The 21,437-nt window shown below is 36.3% G+C and overlaps 1 protein-coding gene across 1 annotated transcript in view; it reads right to left on the bottom strand.

The window, feature by feature from the left end:
• Positions 1 to 21,437, bottom strand: part of XPR1 (xenotropic and polytropic retrovirus receptor 1) — a 199,241-nt gene that overhangs the window by 54,582 nt on the left and 123,222 nt on the right. Inside the window, exons 4-7 of the mRNA XM_060034998.1 lie at positions 11,650 to 11,873; positions 8,702 to 8,851; positions 8,349 to 8,432; positions 3,818 to 3,899 (exon numbers count right to left, since the gene is read on the bottom strand). Coding sequence (XP_059890981.1) covers positions 3,818 to 3,899; positions 8,349 to 8,432; positions 8,702 to 8,851; positions 11,650 to 11,873 — 540 coding nt within the window. The remainder of the gene's footprint in view (positions 1 to 3,817; positions 3,900 to 8,348; positions 8,433 to 8,701; positions 8,852 to 11,649; positions 11,874 to 21,437) is intronic.

The raw sequence follows: 21,437 nt of genomic DNA, 5'->3' as shown, positions 1-21,437 counted from the left end.
ATGGCTCACGGGCCCAGCCGCTCTGCGGCACGTGGGATCTTCCTGGACCGGGGCATGAATCCGTGTCCCCTGCATCGGCAGGTGGACTCTCAACCACTGCGCCACCAGAGAAGCCCACACATTATTTTTTTTAATGTGAATGTTTGAAAGAAAAAGAATCATGATTGTACATGCATTACTACTGCTGTGTTTCTCTCTCAATTTTCAACTCTGTTATCATTTACACAACCACTGGGAGATAAATAAGGATAGACAGCTGGCTTTAACTGTATTTACCCTGCCTCCCCCCATAGACACACAAAGATTAAACAAAGACAGGTTCTGAAGTGAGAGAACATAAATACGCAACACTAAATGCATAAAGCACACACATTAGAAAATAAATCAGATCATCTCACAAAAATGTAGGCTATACATATGAAAGAAAACAAAACCCCAACTTGCCCCTGAATTTAAGAAAACTTCATTTCAATTCATTCACATAAAAAGAATGAAGTTTATTTACCTATTCTTATGTCTTATTTAATGATGGTGACGATGATAACACCATGCTCATTTTGGAAAGAAAAGAAAAAATTTCACACACAGATGAGTAAAGTCTTCCCTGATGCTCTCATTTGAAAGTAATCACTTGTTCTCTTGAGCTGCTTAGAAAACACTTCTATTTTGTAGTGTATTATTATCGTTTTAATATATCTTAATCTCCCTCGTGTAATAAGCTTCATAAGGAAAGGAATTCTCTTATCTATCTTTAGACTCAAGATTATCAAGCATAATCATAGATACATAAAATTAACTTGTTGAATGAATTCTAATACAACCCTGTTCTTGTAAGGTATTAAGCTCATTTAACAAATGAGGAAATTGTTTCAGAGAAGTCATGTCTTTAAAGCCAAAACAATTAAGAAACAGTTGAGCTGGGACTGCAACCAGGCAAGGCCTTTTGTAGATAAGTCAGTGTTCTTTCCATAACAGCTAGCTTGATAATCTAGGGCTGGGCTTTTTATTGTAGTATTTCCATGCATTCTATATAAGTAAACTGCATTCATCCCTGAAGACACAGAGCTAGATTTAAATATGAACATAAAGTATATCAATATTAAAACATGAGCTTACAATAGACAATAACACAGTTAATTTTTAGTAAAATTGGTGGGAAGGAGAACTCTAAACATACAAATGAAAATACACTGTTAATACATAAAGTTCACACACTATCTAAAAGCCATTACAACCTGGGCTATAATTTCGTAATATGCAATTTGACAATCTTAATTAAGAAGAATGTTTATGAGGAATAATGAATTCAGTAAATTACTTCTTGAACATCTATATGTCTGGCACTGCGTTAGGAACTTGAAATACAAAAGTGAAAAATACATAGTCCCTGGAATCGAGAATAGTTTAAGTGTGACAGTGATATAAACCTTCCTTGTTCAAGCAGCATTATAATTACTAAAAGTCCAAAACAGATTATAATGGATATTTATACAATAACATCTATTTCTAAGTCATTTTCTGTGCAGACTTCACTGAACAGAATTTAATCCTTTATTAATGACTCACAGTTACTATAAGCACAAATACACAGACTCTTTTTTAAAAAAATAAGTTTATTTATTTTTATTTATTTTTGGCTGCATTGGGTCTTCATTGCTGTGTGCAGGCTTTCTCTAGTTGTGGCGAGTGGGGTCTACTCTTTGTTGAGGTGCAAGGGCTTCTCATTGCGGTGGCTTCTCTTGTGGAGCTCTAGGCATGCGGGCTTCAGTAGTTGTGGCACGTGGGCTCAGTAGTTGTGGCTTGCAGGCTCTAGAGCACAGGCTCAGTAGTTGTGGTGCACGGGCTTAGTTGCTCTGTGGCATGTGGGATCCTCCCAGACCAGGGCTCGAACCCATGTCCCCCTGCATTGGCAGGCAGATTCTTAACCACTACACCACCAGGGAAGCCCCAAGTACACAGACTCTTGGGGTATACCCGGATTATCTGCCCTTAAAGTAAAAGCCCTCAAATTCAAGAATCTTTGAGATATGTGTTTTTTTGCTGTTTGTTTTCTGTATATCATTTAATTTCATCTCTGTCCTTCTCTTCCATCCACTCAAACTTCAACCAACATTTTTTGAACCCTGCTATATCCCAGGCAATGTTTTAGGTGCTGGAGATACAATGGTGAACAGGAGAGACAAAAGTCAAGGCATTAAGGAATTTATATTCCAATGGGAAAGCAGATAATATGAAACAAAATATGTCACAAGTGCTCCAAAGAAAACTAATGTAGGCTAAAGGGATAGAACAGGCTATTTTAGGGTAGGCTGATCAGGGAAGGCCTTACTAAGGAGGTGGCATTTGAGTAGACACTACATGAAGTGAGGGAGTAAGCTATGTAGACATCTTGGGGAAGGGCCTTTCAGGCAATTGAAAGGGCTCATAGATGGGAATGAGCTTGGTGTGTTCAAGGAATAGTAACAAAACAAATGTGGATGGAAACAGTGAAACCAAGTGAAACTGAGTGTGGGGAGGATGACAGAATATGAAGTTAGAAAGGCCCAAAGGGACGAGATCTTGCATACCATAGTAGGAACTTTCAATTTTATTGTAAGAGAAGCCATTTAATGGATTTTGAAGAGGAGAGTGATGTGATCTAACTTGCATCAAAAAGACACTGGTGACTATAGAGAGGCAAGAGTGGCTGTATGGAGACAAATTCAGGAGGCTGCTGCAGTGTACTAAGAAAGAAATGGTTGCTAGACAAGGATGGCACTGGTGGAGATGGTCAGATTCAGAGCATGTTTTGAAGACAGAGCAACAGGATTTGCTGATGGACTGGAGATGAGGTATGAGGGAAAAGAGAGGCTAAAGGTTTCTGGCCTGAGAAACTGATGAGAGGTGATGCTATATGGAAGAGAAAGCACATTTAGTGATAAAATAAATTTGTTCACATAAGTTTAAGATGCCTATTAGACATCTAAGTAACCAATCAGATATCATTCAGAGGAAACAGTATATAATTTGGGAGTTATTAGCATATAGATGATATTTATAGCCATAGGCTTCAATAAGATTGCCTAGCTAGGAAATGAATGTAGACAGAGAAAGATCTGAGCACTGAACCCAGTGGTACTTCCTAACATTTAGATGCCAAAAGAAAGCTAGAAAGGAGTCTGGGAAAAAACTGCCAGCAAAGTTTAATAAGAAAACCAGCAGAGTGTGGTTTCCCATCAAAATCAACTGAAGAGTTTCAAGAAGGAATGATCCACAATGTCAAAATGCTGCTGAGAGGTAAGTCAAATTCTGTTGGGAGGTTTAGTAAGATTATGCCTCCCTTGTTGTTACATCATTTCTTGATGTTGGGAATGTACTTGTTTCTAGCAATTCCTCCTACCTCTTTACAATTTTTAACTGCTATAGAATAGAATATTATATAATTAATTTTCTTAAAATTATATGCGAAGTAATTGTAAATAGGTTCTGGAAAGGATGTGAGAGTGTCTCCAAAAAGCAAAGTAAATGACCTTAGTGCATAAATTTTGTAAAATCTTATTTACTCTCATCTGTGATCAAGGGAGCTGAGGTTATTGATAACTAAACGCTGAAAATGATGGAGAATAAGGAGTCACAATCTAGCAATGTTTAAAGGGATAATTATATCCAAAGGGGAAAACAAACCAAAATAACCAACACCCACCCTCCCATCATTTATAAAAACAAAAAACTTAGCCCTGACAGATTTCTCTTTCAGTAGCTTTGGTAGTTTGGTAGAGGGACAGAATATGACATAAGCAGATTAGTAATAATTTAATTCAAAATTTAAACTACTCACCGGCAAGCACAAGGGTAATATTCAGTACAATGAATATTCCACAAAATAGGCCAACTCTAAAAGTAGTCCATGCTGGTGCAGGCTGTGGACAGAAAAATAGCATTTTGAGTAAAGGGCAAAATATTGAATACATTTAGTATACAGTGTAATAAATTAGCACTATAAGCCTCAAAGTTCTACCATGAACATATTTTATGATCTGAAGTTTTGTAAATCTGGACCAGGGAATCATCCTTCATTATCCAATAACACTAGAATTGAAGTGCCAGTTTATTCTAATTATTTTACAGAAATCTGTGTCACTAAATAAAGAGAATTAGAATCTCAGGCATCAAATTATATATATACTGAGTTTTCTTATAGGAGAGATTAAAGTGCAATTTCACTTTTACAGTGTGTACATATTTAAATTTTGTAAGTCAGTATTACTCAATTAGAGTTCACATATTTGGTACTATATAATTAAAGACAATGATAAAAATAAGAATACTCATTTTCTGAGTACTTACAGTATTATATTGGAGTACCTTAAAGTGAATTTTTAAATATACACTCATGTCAGAATCTCCAGGATGGGGGCTTTCCTGGTGGCACAGTGTTAAGAATCCGCCTGCCAATGCAGGGGACACCGGTTTGAGCCCTGGTCTTGGAAGAATCTACGTGCCATGGAGCAACTAAGCCCGTGTGCCACAACTACTGAGCCTGTGCTCTAGAGCTCTCACACCACAACTACTGAAGCCCACACCCCCTAGGGCCTTCATGCCACAACTACTGAGCCCACGTGCTGCAACTACTGAAGCCCACATGCCTAGAGCCCATGCTCCGCAATAAGAGAAGCCATTGCAATAAGAAGCCCACACACCGCAATGAAGAGTAGCCCCCGATTGCCCCAACTGGAGAAAGCCCACATACAGCAACAAAGACCCAACGCAGCCAAAAAAAAAGAAAAAGAATCTCCAGAATGTGTACATGCAAAAATTATTTTTCTCTATTATAAATGTAATTTTAAATTTAGAAAATAATAAAAAGAAATCTACTGCTTTCCAAAATAAATAAAAGTGCCTGATACTTTAAACATAAATAGATGAGAAATATGGAGAGATGATCTTATCAATTTAAATATTTGCTATGAATGTTATAAGAGAAATTGTAGTAGGTGATATTACATTTAAGATTCTTCAAATGTTTTCTAAAACCCTTTAAATGAAAAAAAACACTGAGACTTACTCTGACTTATTATTCATCAGTAATAGATAACTCTATATTAGTTTAGGACTGAAAGCATTCAGAAGGAAGATGGTCATTTGTCTTTTTCAAAAAAAAATTTTTTAATTGTGTAATTTATCATATTTACAAAAGTATGTGTGTGTGTGTGTGTGTGTGTATACACACACATATACATATAAATAATGTATTTGGACTATTAGAGACAATAATAAAAGGTACCTAAACCTATCACTCATCTTTAGAAGAGCACATTTCCATTTCTTTGAAATCCTTACCCCTTCCAGATCCAAAATCCTTCCCTCCTCACCAGAGATAACCATTTCCATGTTTTCTTTAGCTCTATCCCTTCTACATGCAGTCCTAAAGACTTAATTTTTCAAAATTAATTTCCTTATTTTTAACAGCTTTATTGAAATATAATTGACATACAATGAACTGCACATATTTAAAGTATAAAATTTGTGTCTTTCCTCTCTGGATGCTTTTAAGATTTTTCTTTAATTTTCAAGCAGTGTGACTATAATATGCCTGTGTTTTTTTGGTTTTTTTGCGGTATGTGGGCCTCTCACTGTTGTGGCCTCTCCCGTTGTGGAGCACAGGCTCCGGATGCGCAGGCTCAGCGGCCATGGCTCACGGGCCTAGCCGCTCCGCGGCACGTGGGATCTTCCCAGACCAGGGCATGAACCTGTGTCCCCTGCATCGGCAGGTGGACTCTCAACCACTGTGCCACCAGGGAAGCCTCGTGTGTGTTTTTTTTAACTGTTTTTCTGACTAAATTGACATACAATAAACTGTACATATTTAAGGTGTACAAAATCTGATATTTTGACATATGTAAATGCCTATGAAACTATCACCATAACCAAGGCAATGAACATTGTCTATCATCCCCAAGAGTTTCCTTTTGGCCTTCTGTAATTCTTTTCCTCTTACCACATCCCATCCCACCTCCAGGCAACTGCAAACCTGCTTTCTGCCACTATATGTTAGTTGGCATTTTCCAGAGTCTTAGGTAAACAAAACCATAATATATATATTCTTTTTTGGTCTGGCTTATTTTTTCAGAATAATTATTTTGAGATGCATCATGTTGTTCCATATATCAAGGTTTATTTTTTTATTGCTGAGTAGTATTCCATTGTATGGATATACCACATTGTTTACCTATTCACCTACTGATAGACATTTGGGTTGTTACCGGTTCTAGGCTATTATGAATAAAGCTGCTATGAACGTTTGTTTTTATATGAACATATGCTTCATTTGTCTTGGGTAAATACTAAGGAGTGTAATGGCTAGATCTCACTGCAGGCGAAGGTTTAACTTTTTAAGAAACTGCCAAATTCTTTTCCAGTGTGGTTATATCATTTTATACTCCACCAGCAGCATATGCGATATCAGAGTTCTTGGTCCTCCAAGATTCAGTATGTCAATCTTTTTAATTTCAGTCATCCTAATAGGTGTGTGTTATCCCATTGTGGTTTTATTTGCATTTCCCTATTAATGATACTAAGCATCTATTCACATGCTTATCTGCCACCCAGACATCTTTGGTTAAGATCTTCTGACGATTTTTAAGTTGGGTTGTTTGTTTTCTTATTATTGAGTACTAGAGTTCTTTATATGTTCTGGGTACAAGTCTTTTATCAGATATATTTCAAAAATATTTTCTCCTAGTCTGTTGCTTTTCATTCTCTTAACGTTGTCTTTTGAAGAGCAGGAGTTTTTAATCTTGGTGAAGTGCTTTTGGTGTCATTTCTAAAAAATCTTTGCATAACCCAAAGTCACCAGGACTTTCTCCTATATTTTCTTCAAAAATTTGTAGTTTTAGGTTTTCATTTAGGTCAATGGTACATGTAAAATTAATTTCTATACATGGTATGAAGAATGTATGGAAGTTGTGCGTTTGGTTTTTTTTTTTTAGCATATGAAAGCCAATTGCTCCAGCCCCATTTGTTGAAAAGACTATCCTTTCTCCAGTGAACTGCCTTTGCATATTTATTGAAAATTAATTGTTCATATATTTATTGGTCTACTTTTGGATTCTCTATTCTGTTCCATTAATCTATTTGCCTATCCTGACACTAATAACACACTGTCTTGATTACCATAGCTTTAATAAGATTGATACCACATAGTGTTAATCCTTCAACTTAGTTGTTCCAAAGTTGTTCTGGCTATTCTTGGTCCTTTGTACTTTCATATAAATTTAAAAATTTGCTTAATAATTATTTTTTAAAAGCCCTGTTGAGATTTTGAGTTAGTTTGTGTTGTATCTATGAATCCATTTAGGAAGAAATGATATTTTAAAAATACTGGGTCTTCTAACTTCTCTCATGTATCTTTAATTTCTCAATAGTGTTTTATAGTTTTCAATGTAAAAGTATTGCACATCTTTTGTCAGATTTAACCCTAAATATCTATGTATTGATCTTGTATTCTGCAACCTTGCTAATAAAGTCAGTAATTAGCTCTAGTAGCTATTCTATAGAGTCACTGGATTTTCTAAATAGGTCATCATGTCATCGGCAAAAAAAAACAAACGAAACAAACCCCACCAGTTTTACTTCTTTCTTTCTAATCTAAATGCCTTTTATTTCTTTTTCTTACCTTACTACACTGGCCATAATCTCCAGTACAATGCTGAATAGAAGTGGTAAGAGTGAATACACTTGTCCCTAGTTAGGGAGAAAGCATTCAGTGTTTCATCATTAAGTATGATATTAGTTTTAGGTTTTTCATAAATACCTTTTATTGGGATGAGGAAGATCTTTCTGTTATTCATTTCCATTCCATTCTGGTCACAGAACATATTTTCTATTATTTAAATCCTTTTAAATTTACTGAGATTTAGTTTATGACACAGAAGATACCACTTAAATGTCTTTTGGTATAACTACTATGTAGATATCATTTAACAAATGCTTTTTTAGGCACAACGATTGCATTTTAGAGGAAAGTATGTAGTAGCCCAGACTATCTGAAGCCCTCCCACTCCCATATCATCAGATAAATATCTCATCTTAATCAGTTGGTCTGACGAAGTTAGCGTGTCAGTAAGAATAAACAAGAGAAGTAGTACAGGATAAGAAGAGAAAGGTGGGAAGACATTACAATTTATTATGAAGTGAGATCTGGCAACTAATTTTTTAAAGTGAAAATAGCAATAGTAATAAACACTTATAAACTTTGGCTGAAACCTTTTTTAAAGTAATGAAACTAGTATATTTTATCAGCTAACAGATCATGTTGATTATTCAATAGGTAAAATGAACCAACCAAACAACTGGAAACAAATACGAACCTGAGCAGCTCCCAAAGGGGGAACACGTAAACGCTTCATAGCTTTTTGTCTGTCACCATCTTCAAGTTCATTGGTCACTACAGCCTAAAAGACACATTGTTAACTTTTAACACAGGTTATACTGAACTTGAGTATTGCATAAATAATTCTGAACCATTTATATATATGGTATTCTGATAACCCCCTGGTGAATATATACTGAATAAAGCAAAAGAAAAAATCATGAGTAAGAATGTATGTATTTAAAGCAAGCAACTAATAACAAAAGGAGAATAAAAATGAGGAGTTATTTCATTAAAAATAAGACATTAATATTATTGAAAATATGTGGTATATAGGTGAGATTCCTGTACCTCAGTTTCAGAGATGAGCTGGTTGATTTTCTTGCATGTATAAAATGGGGCTACTTCTACATGAGCCACTCGCCAATCTGCTCCACGAGATGTTTCCAGGATCTTGTCATGCTTTTTAAGGATTTTTCGGAACCCTGTAAAATTCAGATTCTACAGAAAGAAATGAGAAACACTACTATAATTTCCACCACCATGAGAGAAGATGAAAAATAATAAGCCCTTTGTGTTGACTGAATTGACTGAAGATTGAGTACTGAGGGAAATGGCAATGCTTTCATAAAAGCATGTACTATAAAAAGATAAGACTCTTCTTTCTTATTTCATTTATTCATTTCAAGGTAGTATGCTATCAGTAATACAAAGAAACTCTGGATTATGAACCCTATTATTTCTATTTCATGTAAATTAATGGAAGTCTTAAACTCAAAACATTTTTATTTCCATTTTCCTATGTACAACTGTTTTCAAAATAGTTAATTTATGTTATTTTGCTTCTTTGATCAAAAGCATATATTCAGAAAATCCTCTGGATTTATCATGAACTGAATACATTTATTAGTTCTTTGCTTTTTGCAGGCCTGGTATAGCTATGTATTTCCCCCTGCTATGTATGAACAAGCACAGGAAATGGATAATCATCTATCTTTCTTAACTTTTATTTTGTTTCCATCCATTCTGTTTGGGGATGGGTGTGCAAAGAGTCAGTGGAAAAGAAGAAGTGATCATACTTACAGGGTTTTGCTGATAACGGGTGGGAGCTTGTACTTTTCCTGCATTTCTACAATATCAAAATACTATACTTTTCTATATTCTCAAATCCTGTTGTTCTTTAATCAACAGACAAAAAAGCACGAAACTGTGGATTTGCAAGGTTCTTTAAATCAGAGGTCTCCCAAATTTGACCATATATCACCATCAGTAAAAAAAAAAATTGAGCAGTCACTCCAAATTAGGTTTTGCTTGCTTGCCTGTTTGTTAATATTTTTTTTTCATACTTTAATGGGTCATCTTAAACTCTCCTTGCATGTATACACCATGATTTGGAGACTGCTTTCAATTCATTTTCCTTTCTCATCATTTTCAAAATAAATGTATTCTTACAGGATAGACAGTCTCAAAGGATAAAGGACAGATCAGAACTTTTATAATTAACAATTATTTTCAAGAAGCTTTTTATAATGACCCAAAACAAAAACTTCTGGCAAAGTTAATAAAGTAAAATTTAACAAGGGTATTTCCCTGTAAAATTTAACAAGGGTATTTCCCTGTAACTTTTATAATTAACAATTATTTTCAAGAAGCTTTTTATAATGACCCAAAACAAAAACTTCTGGCAAAGTTAATAAAGTAAAATTTAACAAGGGTATTTCCCTGTAATATTACACAGGAATTCCTGTGTAATATTACACAGGAATATGAAATGTTAATATTTTATATCACTACAAGCAAGAAGAAACACATTTCTGTTTCTTTTTAAAGATAAATTATAAAGCTATGGGTAAATTTCAAAGGAAAGGAATTTCCCATCATATATACCTTATATAATTACTTTCCTATTCTTCTAAAGTTATTTTCTGAGTTATGTTAAATGTTAAATATGAATGTTAAATATTAACATTGAATGTTAATGTTAAAATATTATTATGTTAAATATTAACATGTTAAAATATTAAATGTTAAAATATTAATGTTGAATGTTAAAATATTAAATGTTAAAATATTAAATCACCAAAAAAGAAAGCAGAATTATGAAAGGGAAAGATGGAAATAAGTACATGCATTAAACTTAGATTACTACAGATACGGCACTATAATTACTTTTTTTTTTTTTTTTGGCGGTACGCAGGCCTCTCACTGTTGTGGCCTCTCCCGTTGCGGAGCACAGGCTCCGGAAGTGCAAGGTGAGCGGCCATGGCTCACGGGCCCAGCCACTCTGCGGCATGTCAGATCTTCCCAGACCGGGGCACGAACCCGTGTCTCCTGCATCGGCAGGCGGATTCTCAACCACTGTGCCACCAGGGAAGCCCTATAATTACTTTTTATTTTAAAATTCCAATATTTACCCATGGTAATACTTGTATTATATAACCTCTAGTTTTTATATAGTGTATGATCCTGTGATGATCTTAACCAGATTAGAAGTAATAATCAAAAGAATAAAATGGAAAAATAATAGCACATAAGGTCTCTTTAAAGATTAGGGAGATGCTTTTGCCCATTTAAATGTTTATTATTTAACGAATAATCTGTTTTTCAATATATTCTTTATAGATTTAACTATGTGAACAAATCTATAAAGAATTACAAATGAATAAATGCCAAGCATTTCCATAATTTAGCATACCTGGTAATTCAACTTTTTAGGTTGGGTTTTAAAATTTCTTTTCTTTCCCAAGTTTTGTTTTAGTTTTTGTTTTAAATACAGTCATATTGCAGCCTGTGGATAATAAAACTGAAAGGGTTCTCAGTGGAAAGTTGAAAAGTCAGTATCTTTTACACTATTAGTGTTAGTTGCAGGAAAGTTAACTATACAGCTGCTTTCATGGAAATTTTGCTGTGGTGGAATATAAAAGTTCTTACATAGCCAGCAGCGGTTGGGTAGACATACATTATTTCTTATTTCTACTCATTACTTAGAGATGCCTCTAAAAATAGGAAGCAAACTATTACTCTTTGAGTCAAGGGCTACTCCTGAATACCGTACGAAAAGGTTTTGGAAAACTGATCTTCAAAAACAGAAGTTTTGTTAACATTATTTTACCATCTCTGATAACCTGGTTTTTAGCCAATTAAGAACCTTTGAAATCCCAATAAGAACAGAAAGAATAATGACATGCTAAGAATTTCCCTTTTTGGATTGACCCATTAGTAGAGCTCAAGGAAATTCCATTTATTTTAATTTCTCAATCATTTAAAGGTTCTATCCTCCACAGTAAAAAATGAAGTACCTGATAGTTCTGCAGCAGGATAAGACTGAGGTAGAACTCGCTGAAGGCCAGTTTAAGGTCTTTAAGATTCCTATGTTGGACACGTTCCTCATGGGACAGGTGGAAGACTGGCTTTCTGCGTTGTCGCAGTGTAGTAACACCAGTGCTTTCTTTCTGTGCATCCAGTGATGACTGAAGTTCATTCTGAAGTGTAGCAAACCTGCGCTGAGCCTCTGCGAGCTTTTCTGTAAGAAGTAAAACAGAACTGTCAAATCATCAAGATAAAAAAGCTGGTAAAATTCTCACTGACGTCTGAATTTTTACTAATTAGTCTGTTTCCCTAAAATTTCTAGGGAAAAAAATGCTACATTTAATATTTAGAACTAGATAGGAAAAACATGTTTCAGTGTAATACCCTCCTTTCATTCTACCCCACACTTCCCCTCAGCAAAACCTCAAGTGTACCCTTTCTTTTTACAGATGAAGATTGAAGACACAGAATTTAAAAGCCGTGAAGAGTGAGAATACAAAATGGTACAGCCGCACTGTAATTTGGAAAACAGTCTGGCAGTTCTTAAAAAGTTAAACACAGAGTTACCTTAAGATCCAGCAATTCCGCTCCTAGGTATATAACCAAGAAAACTGAAAATATACATGCACACAAAAACTTGTACACATAACACAAACTGGGACTCATAATAGTCAAAAAAGTGGCAACAAACCCAATGTCCATTAACTGATGAATGGATAAGCAAAATATGGTATATATGTACAATGGAATATTGTTCAGCCATAAAAAAAGAATGAAGTATTGATACATGCTAAAACATGGATGAATATTGAAGATATAATGCTCTAAGTGAAAGACACCAGACATAAAATGCCACAAAATTGTGTGATTCCACTTATATGAAATGTCTAGAACAGACAAGTCCACAGAGACAGAAAGCAGATGAGTGGTTGGCAGGGCCTGGGGGGAGGGAGGAATGAGGAGTGACTGCTAATGGGTACAGGGTCTTTTTGGGGTGATGAATGTTCTGGAATTAGATTGTGGTGATGGTTGTACAACCTTGTGAGTATTTATGCTTTGAATCTCTCTCCTCAGGAATAACTCATTCCCTTTTAAGAGCTCACATGAGTAAGTCAGGGTTACCTGGAATAATCTCACTTTCTTAAAGTCAATTGATTTGAGACCTTAATTATACCTGCAAAATCCTTTATAGCAGCACCTAGGTTAGTGTTTGATTGAATAACTGAGAGAAAGTATGTGTATATCAGGGGGAAGGGATTTTGGAGGGCACCTTAGAATTATGCCTACCACATACTTTGAACTGATGCAAATTTATGAAGACTCCAAATGCAATTTGGTCCCGCAGTCAAAATGGAGATATACAGTTGTTCAAGTGATAGATGGAATATTAGCCCAGGTTTAACTCAGTGGACCCAGTTGGTTCACAGGCTCACACTATGATTATATTTCCAGTTCTGGAATGTATAACTGGAATACAAATACTGGGCTACTGGTGGAATCTCCACATTTGACTCTGACCCAGGAGAGGAAGGGCTAGTGGAAGTTCTGGAATTTCTCCCTATCAAGATAGTAAGCCAAAAGCACAAACATATCCCTAGGGGAACTTCAGAGATTAGTGCCACCACCAGGGATGATGTTATCTATCACATCTCCATTTAACTCATCTGGTTAGTCTGTGCAGAAGTTGGACGAATCTTGAAGAATGAGTGTGGATTATTGTTAAACTTAATCAATAATGGTCACCCTGAAGGCAGCTGCTATTCTAGATGTGGTATTATCACTGGTGCAAATCAACACAGCCTCTAGCACCTGGTATGAAACTATGCATCAAATAATGCAGCTACTTACCTGGCAGCAGAGGCTAGCAATGAGCTCCAGAAATGATACCATTCCTCATTGGAACTGACTAACCACCTAGCGGCAGGTTGCATGCACTGGATGCAGGGGGCAGAGATTTGTCCTCTTTGGAACAAGTGCTTTCTTTATACGGATGTGCCTTCCCTGCTTATAATGCTTCTGCTAGCACCACTATCAACTGGAATGCCTTATCCATTTTCAAGGTGGTAAAGCAATGAGCATATCTATGGAATAAAACGGTTTTATCACATACCCAGAAATAGCTGGCCTAACATAAAGGCTTACTGAAATGAGTTGGGAGACAAAACTCTCAAAGGTTGGGGTTCTGTCTTTCAGAATGCAGTACTGAGACCATTATTTGGTTCTATCCTAACCACAGCCAAAATTCAGTCTAGGAATGAAGGGGTGGAAGTAGGAGTGGCTCCTTTCACTATTATATCTAATAATCCACTCAACCTGCAACTTGAGCTCTGCCTGTTGGTTAGTCCTCAAGAGGAAATGCTTCTTTCATAGGAATACAACAATGGTTCTGTTGAATTGGAAGATGAGACTGCCACCTGGCCTTTTTTGGACTCATCATACCATTGAACCAGTAGGCAAAGAAGGTGTTTACTAGTTAAAGTGATTCTGATTCCAAGGGGAATAGATAACACAACAGTAGCAATGAGCATTGTGTCTGCCACCCAGGAGACTTCCTGGAACACATCCTAGTACTTCCATGACCAATAACAGAAGTTAATGGAAAACTAAAGCAATCAAAAGAAGACAGAATTACTAAGGATTCAGCCCCTTCAGGAATTAAAGTTTCGGTTATCCCACCCAGTAAAGAACCCTCACCAACTAAGGTACTGGCTGAGGGCAAAGGAAATATGGAATGGGTAGTGGAAAAAGCAAATAACAGATATCAACTATCACTTCTTGACCTTCTTGTTCTGTCTTTTACATACCTTGTATTTTCCTCTCTATCTCTGTGCTGCATTCTGAGTTACTACTTCAACACTACCAGTTTATAAATTCTCTTTTAAGGTCTAACTAACTTACAGTTTAATTGATTAAGATATTAATTTAAGTAATTATATTGTCATTTAAAAATTTCTAATTGGTTATTTTTTTTTTTTTTTTTTTTTTGCGTACATGGGCCTCTCACTGTTGTGGCCTCTCCCGTTGCGGAGCACAGGCTCCGGACGCACAGGCTCAGCGGCCATGGCTCACGGGCCCAGCCGCTCCGCGGCATGTGGGATCTTCCCGGACCAGGGCCCGAACCCATGTCCTCTGCATCGACAGGCGGACTCTCAACCACTGCGCCACCAGGGAAGCCCTAATTGGTTATTTTTAAAAGTCAATTTTGATAGTTTCTTATTCTTTGCTCATGGTTTTGATACTTTCTTTTATGTCTATAGCCATATTAAGTATATGTTTTATTTTGTACCTGATAATTTGCATATCCTATACAGCAGGAGTCCCCAACCCCCAGGGAACTGGGCCACACAGCAGGAGGTGAGCAGCGAGCAAGCCAGCAAAGCTTCATCTGTATTTACAGCCGCTCCCCATCACTCGCATTACTGCCTGAGCTGCGCCTCCTGTCAGATCAGTGGCGGCATTAGATTCTCATAGAAGTGCAAACCCTACTGTGAACTACACACGCGAGGGATCTAGGTTGCGCGCTCCTTATGAGAATCTAATGCCTCATGAGAGGTGGAGCTGAGGCAGTGATGCTAGTGCTGGGGAGCGGCTGCAAATACAGATTATCATTAGCAGAGAGGTTTGACTGCACAGAGACCATAAAAAATCAACTGCTTGCAGACTCATATCAAAACCCTATCAGTGAGTGTCAAGTGAAAACAAGCTCAGGGCTCCCACTGATTCTGCATTATGGTGAGTTGTATAATTATTTCTATTATTATTACGTTGTAATATATAATGAAATAAAGTGCACAATAAATGTAATATGCTTGAATCATCCCCAAACCATCCCCTGCCCCCCCAGTCCGTGGAAAAACTGTCTTCTGTGAAACCGGTCCCTGGTGCCAAAAAAGGTTGGGGACCACTGCTATACAGCTTTTAAGTGTTTTGTAGTCTTCCATAATTGTAAGAAATGGAACTATTCACCTATATTCAAATTTCACATTTAAGTCAAAGGGAAAATGAATCTAGGGTTTTTTTAAAATACAAGTTAAGCATTTCTATTGCATATGTGTTTGTCTTATTATCCTCATGATCAAAAACAGTATAGAACTTCTTGGTTCACAGTGCACTTTACATCTCAGCAATTTTTTCATGATGCTCCTAGGCCGAAAAATATACCAAACACTTCTATTAAGTAGTTAGGTTCAAACAACTTAAGTATTTACGTCCCAACCACTTCATAGCTATTTGCAAAAATATTATACACAAATACAAACACATATATAATGAAAGAATGTGAAGGTTTATCCAAAGTCCACTATAAATTATTATGCTAATTAAAAGCCTCAGGTAATTTAGTAAGATCGAAAAGCCAGAATATCCTAAGTAGCATGAATGATCAACTTTTGTTGTTAAAACATTAATACATGAGTTTGCTATTTGTTTAGCTTCCTTAGCCAGAGTTGTCAATACATAAATTTTGTAATTATTTACATCTTTCAGTACAAGGATATTAAAAATGTAAGAAGCCCCAAAAAATGGATAGAAAAAGAACCTGTATGCCAGCAATAAGCCAACAAACAGCCTCTCCATCTGGCAAACTCCTTACTCATTTTACATGGTTAATCATAAATATCATTTTCTATGTAAAATTCTTCTTGTCTAACAACTCTCAGTCACAATTTGAAGCTCCTTCAAGGCTCTCATGGGACTACATATATGCATACATAGAACACTGCATACAATTCTTTGTTTATATTTTTGCTTTATTTACTAACTGTGAGCTCTCTGAGGGCAATGGTTCTATAATCCTCATCTTTTATGATGAACAATTTTTTTACTCTTTTTGTTAAATCCTTTTTTTTTTTTTAGATGTTGGGGGTAGAAGTCCATCAATTAATTTATTTATTTTTGCTGTGTTGGGTCTTCGCCTCTATGTGAGGGCTTTCTCCAGTTGTGGCAAGCGGGGGACACTCTTCGTTGCGGTGCACGGACCTCTCACTATCGCGCTCGTTGCGGAGCACAAGCTCCAGATGCGCAGGCTCAGTAGTTGTGGCTCACGGGCCTAGTTGCTCCACGGCATGTGGGATCCTCCCAGACCAGGGCTCGAACCCGTGTCCCCTGCATTAGCAAGCAGACTCTCAACCACTGCACCACCAGGGACGCCCCTAATATCTTTTCTTCAGGTATGTTTTACATACCATAAAATTCACCCACTGTAAGCATAAAGTTTGCTGATTTTTTAGTAAATCTGTAGAGTTGTACAATCATCACCACAATCCAATTTTAGAACAGTTCCATTACCTCATACACTTCTGTCATGGTTGCTGGCTGTTGATCCTCACTCCCACCCCCAGGTAACCACTGATCTGCTTTCTCTGTCTACAGATTTGCCTTTTCTGGACACCTTATATAAAGGAATCATACAATATGTAGTCTTATGTGTCTGTCTGGCTTCTTTAACTTAGCATGATTTTGAGGTTCATTCATTTTGTATGAAACTACTTTTCATTATCAGTAGTTTGTTCCTTTCATTGATGAACTGTTTTCCACTGTATGGATACACCACATTTTGTTTAAATGTTCATCAGTTCATGGACATTTGGATTGTTTTTAGTCTTTTTACTATATAAATTATGCGGCTATTAACATTCACATACACTTTTTTTGTGTGGACTATCATCTTCATCTTTGCAATAGCAGGTTCAATCCATGTTTGCTGAATGAATGAATGAATGGATATGTAGGAAAAAAGTTCACTCTAGTAATCCAAGTTCCTATGTAGAAATAAGGAAAAATAAAACTTTCAAGGGTATTTTGCTACTTTCTTTAAACTAGTGATTCTCTTCCTTAAGGCACGACTGTCTAGAAGAGCATAATGAAAGAGAATCTCTACGTGGGAGTGTCGAGGATAAAGCATATGTTACTTGAAAAAAAAAATTCAATATTACTACAGTTATGGTGTGAGATTTTTTAACTTATCAAAGGGGCATAGGTTTAAAAAGGATGAGAAACACTGCTTTTGACACCAAGTGTCCAAGTCTATTTTGCAATGATACCTCAGTTTTCTAAAGTTAGATCTCCAAAAAGCTCAAATACATGGAACAGCACAGAACCTAAAAAGAGGTATTAAATGTGTATATAAAACTTAATTTTGTCTATGAATGAAAATCTACAAATACAGTTATAAAAAATAAAAATGAATATTCCTAAGCAATTTTATAAATACTGATGAAAACAGCCTATTTTGGCAATAAATTCCAATTTCTATTCATGCCAGTGAATCAAGTCACTCTAAATATGAACAGATTATTATCTTAATAATATTTGTTTAATGCCATAAGCTCTCATACACTGATAATAAAATATTTGATAAAAATTTCCAATAACCATTCAAGACTTTCAAAGTACCTATGTGTCCCTCAAAGAGCTAAAAAAAGATTATCAAGATCTTTACTTTTAACGAGATTTGTATACATATTTTTACTTTTAGAAAAGTTATTTTAGAAATACAAGGTATCTTCAAAATAGCAAAGCTATCATGTTATGCAACTGAAGAACATTTCTTGATAAAGTTAATGTCTTAGAATACTTTTATTGTCTTTCAATGTTATCATCTTTCTGATTCAATTTATGGATTTCACTGTTACCTGAAATACAAAGTAAGTTTATAAGAATGTTGACCCATTATAGGTGATTCAGGATAGTTAATCTTGTTGCATTACATCCTATTTTTGCACGGCTTTTTCTGGAGTTCTTACCTGAAATTCTGACAACCTCAAATACTTAAGTCTAAAACCTCCATGTGTGAAAATAGCATCCTATTCTTCCATTCCACTTTTCTCTCTAATCAATAACACTCCTTATTTTCTTACAACTCCAGCCTCAGCTGACTATTTGTTATCCTCCTCACCCCCAAATATGTCACGGACTTTAATGCATTACACATCTGGATAGGTTTTTCCCTTGTCCTAGAACACCATACTCCAGCTCTCCCTACTCCCCACACAGCCATTCCCGAACACACTCCTCCAAGAGGATATGGCAAATTTAAACGTTTCCATTTATGCTTCTTCATGTTCGCTTCCACAGTACGTTGTACAACTCTACAATAACAAATATCATAAATTTTTTTAAAGATATAATTAGTAAAGAAATATATTAGATGTACTCTGATATTTTCCATTCTACTATATTCTATTCATATTTTAAAAAAATGTGCTGACCCTGTGGGTCACTTATTGACCCTGTGAGTCATTTATTGGGTTGCAACCTACAATTGTTTAAAAGAACACTAATTTAGATGATAGTCTGCTTTTTTGTGAAGATGCCATCCTAAAAACCTGTTACCCCATGACTATGGGCATTGCCCATGCTTTCAGTCTTAGAAAGAAAGAAACGAAAAGAAAAGCTAGGAGGGAAGGAGGAGGAAAGAAAGAAGAAAAGACAAAGAAAAGGTTGGTTTCCCATGGCTTGTTTTTGTTTTTTTGTTTGGGGTTTTTTTGCGGTACGCGGGCCTCTCACCACTGCGGCTTCTCCCGTTGCAGAGCACAGGCTCCGGACGCGCAGGCTCAGCGGCCATGGCTCACGGGCCCAGCCGCTCCGCGGTATGCAGGATCCCCCCAGACCGGGGCACGAACCCGCGTCCCCTGCATCGGCAGGTGGACTCTCAACCACTGCACCACCAGGGAAGCCCCGATCACTTTTTTAAAGAAAATGAAGAAAGCAACATTTATTGTACATAGAACGTAAATAATTGTAATTTTAATTTTCATCAGATGTGTTAGAAAGAAAGCAAGCCACTCTAGCTGCTTTAATTCACTTCCCCAACTTCCCCTAACCTCCCATCCTTTAATAGCTTTTAAGTAACTTATTCTGGGGACTTCCCTGGTGGTCCAGTGGTTGGGAATACACCTTCCAATGCAGGGGATGTGGGTTCGATCCCTGGTTGGGGAACAAAGATCCTACATGCCGCCCGCATGCCACAACTAGAGAGCCTGCACGCCACAACTACTGAGCCCGCACACTCTGGAGCCCGCACGCCACAACTAGAGAGGAGCCCAGGCACCGCAGCAGAGGATCCCATATGCCACAATGAAGATCCCACACGCCACAACTAAGACCCGATGCAGCCAAATAAATAAATAAATATTAAAAAAAAAAGTAACTGATTTTGTTGTAATGATGTAGGAAGAAACGCTAAGACAATAGAATTTTAAACAATATTACAAACCTATGGTCACCCTACTTAACTAAATATATTTAATCCACATTTTAACACATGAATAAGCAAAGAACAAAACTAGCCATTAAGTCACAGTTGTGGGTACTAGACACATATAATCACCTGTGAAATGAACATTTAGTATTTCAGTGAGAGAGTTTCTTATGTTTCATTATTATACAGTGCCTCAAATTCAATAAGAATAAAGAAAAGTAAACATATAGCAAGATACTGTATAATAGGATTACAGGAATAACTGTATAATAGGAATAGTTTTGAGTAACTATTATCCAATTGGTCTTACATTTACATGGAGACTGAAAATATTTTACAGCCAAGAAATAAATCTGTTTCTATTACCATTATTTTCCTACTTATGAATAACACTACTGTGATTTCCTACCTTTCCTCCCTCCTTTTTGGTAAAGAAAGGAAAAGCACATAACAGTGTTGTGAGTTCCTAACATAAAAACTGAAGTCAAAAATTAGGACAAGCCAGATAAAAACCCTGAAATTATTTCCTTTAGAAACAAAGGAAAAAGCATTTAGATATTTAAAATATTCCAACCAATAAAAAGGGCTTGCCTGTTTTAATTGTGGAATATTAAAAGCAACAGATGTAGTCTAAGAGTTTTTTTTAAATGTAGGTGCATTGGGGCTTCCCTGGTGGTGCAGTGGTTGAGAGTCCACCTGCCGATGCAGGGGACATGGGTTCGTGCCCTGGTCTGGGAAGATCGCACATGCTGCGGAGCGGCTGGGCCCGTGAGCCATGGCCGCTGAGCCTGCGTGTCTGGAGCCTGTGCTCCGCGACGGGAAAGGCCACAAAGGTGAGAGGCCCATGTACCGCAAAAAAAAAAAAAAAAAAAAAAAAAAAAAAATGTAGGTGCATAGAAATACTGCTTAGAAGCCAAGTATTTTGAATGGAGGGAGAAAGCAAACTGGTTCGAGAAAAGAGAAAGATGTGACATGAAGTAATTTGTACTCCCAATGGAAAAGGACATTACTGGTCATCATAAAAAAAAGTTTCTAGCACTACAACCTTCAGTTTGTATTGACTGATACCATTTTCAGTGCGAGAAGACACCTGGGAGAACTCTAGGTCAGTGATCAGCAATGTTATCACCAAAAGGATACCTCCTTTAAAAAATTTCCCTCTCTTCCCATGGTCTTCAAATGTTTGAAGATTTTATCTATAAATCTAAATAAATACCTATATCTTATTAGCCAAAAAATATGTAATAAAAAAAGAACAATAAAATAACTTACATTAGGTTTTGTGAAATATTGAAAATAGCTTCTGACTCCTTACATGTGAAATCCCAGAGGGCTGGGAATCAATTTGCTCATTTTACAAGTAAGTACGTAGAGGTCAAGGAAGGTTACATGGTAAATGTTTTCAAAAAAAATAATAAGGTTCAAAAATCCAAAATGTAATTGATAGGTAATAGACTTTTATGAAAATAAATACATCCATATTTTAGTAGTATTCATTCTGTTTTGTTGGTTTAGCTTTTATAGCATTTGGGCAGGGGGTACTTCAAGGTTTCAGTCAATACTATATCTCACCTAAAA

The sequence above is a fragment of the Delphinus delphis genome, chromosome 1 (assembly GCF_949987515.2).
Source record: "Delphinus delphis chromosome 1, mDelDel1.2, whole genome shotgun sequence".
Lineage (NCBI taxonomy): Eukaryota > Metazoa > Chordata > Mammalia > Artiodactyla > Delphinidae > Delphinus > Delphinus delphis.
This window is presented reverse-complemented; position numbering and strand designations above follow the sequence as displayed.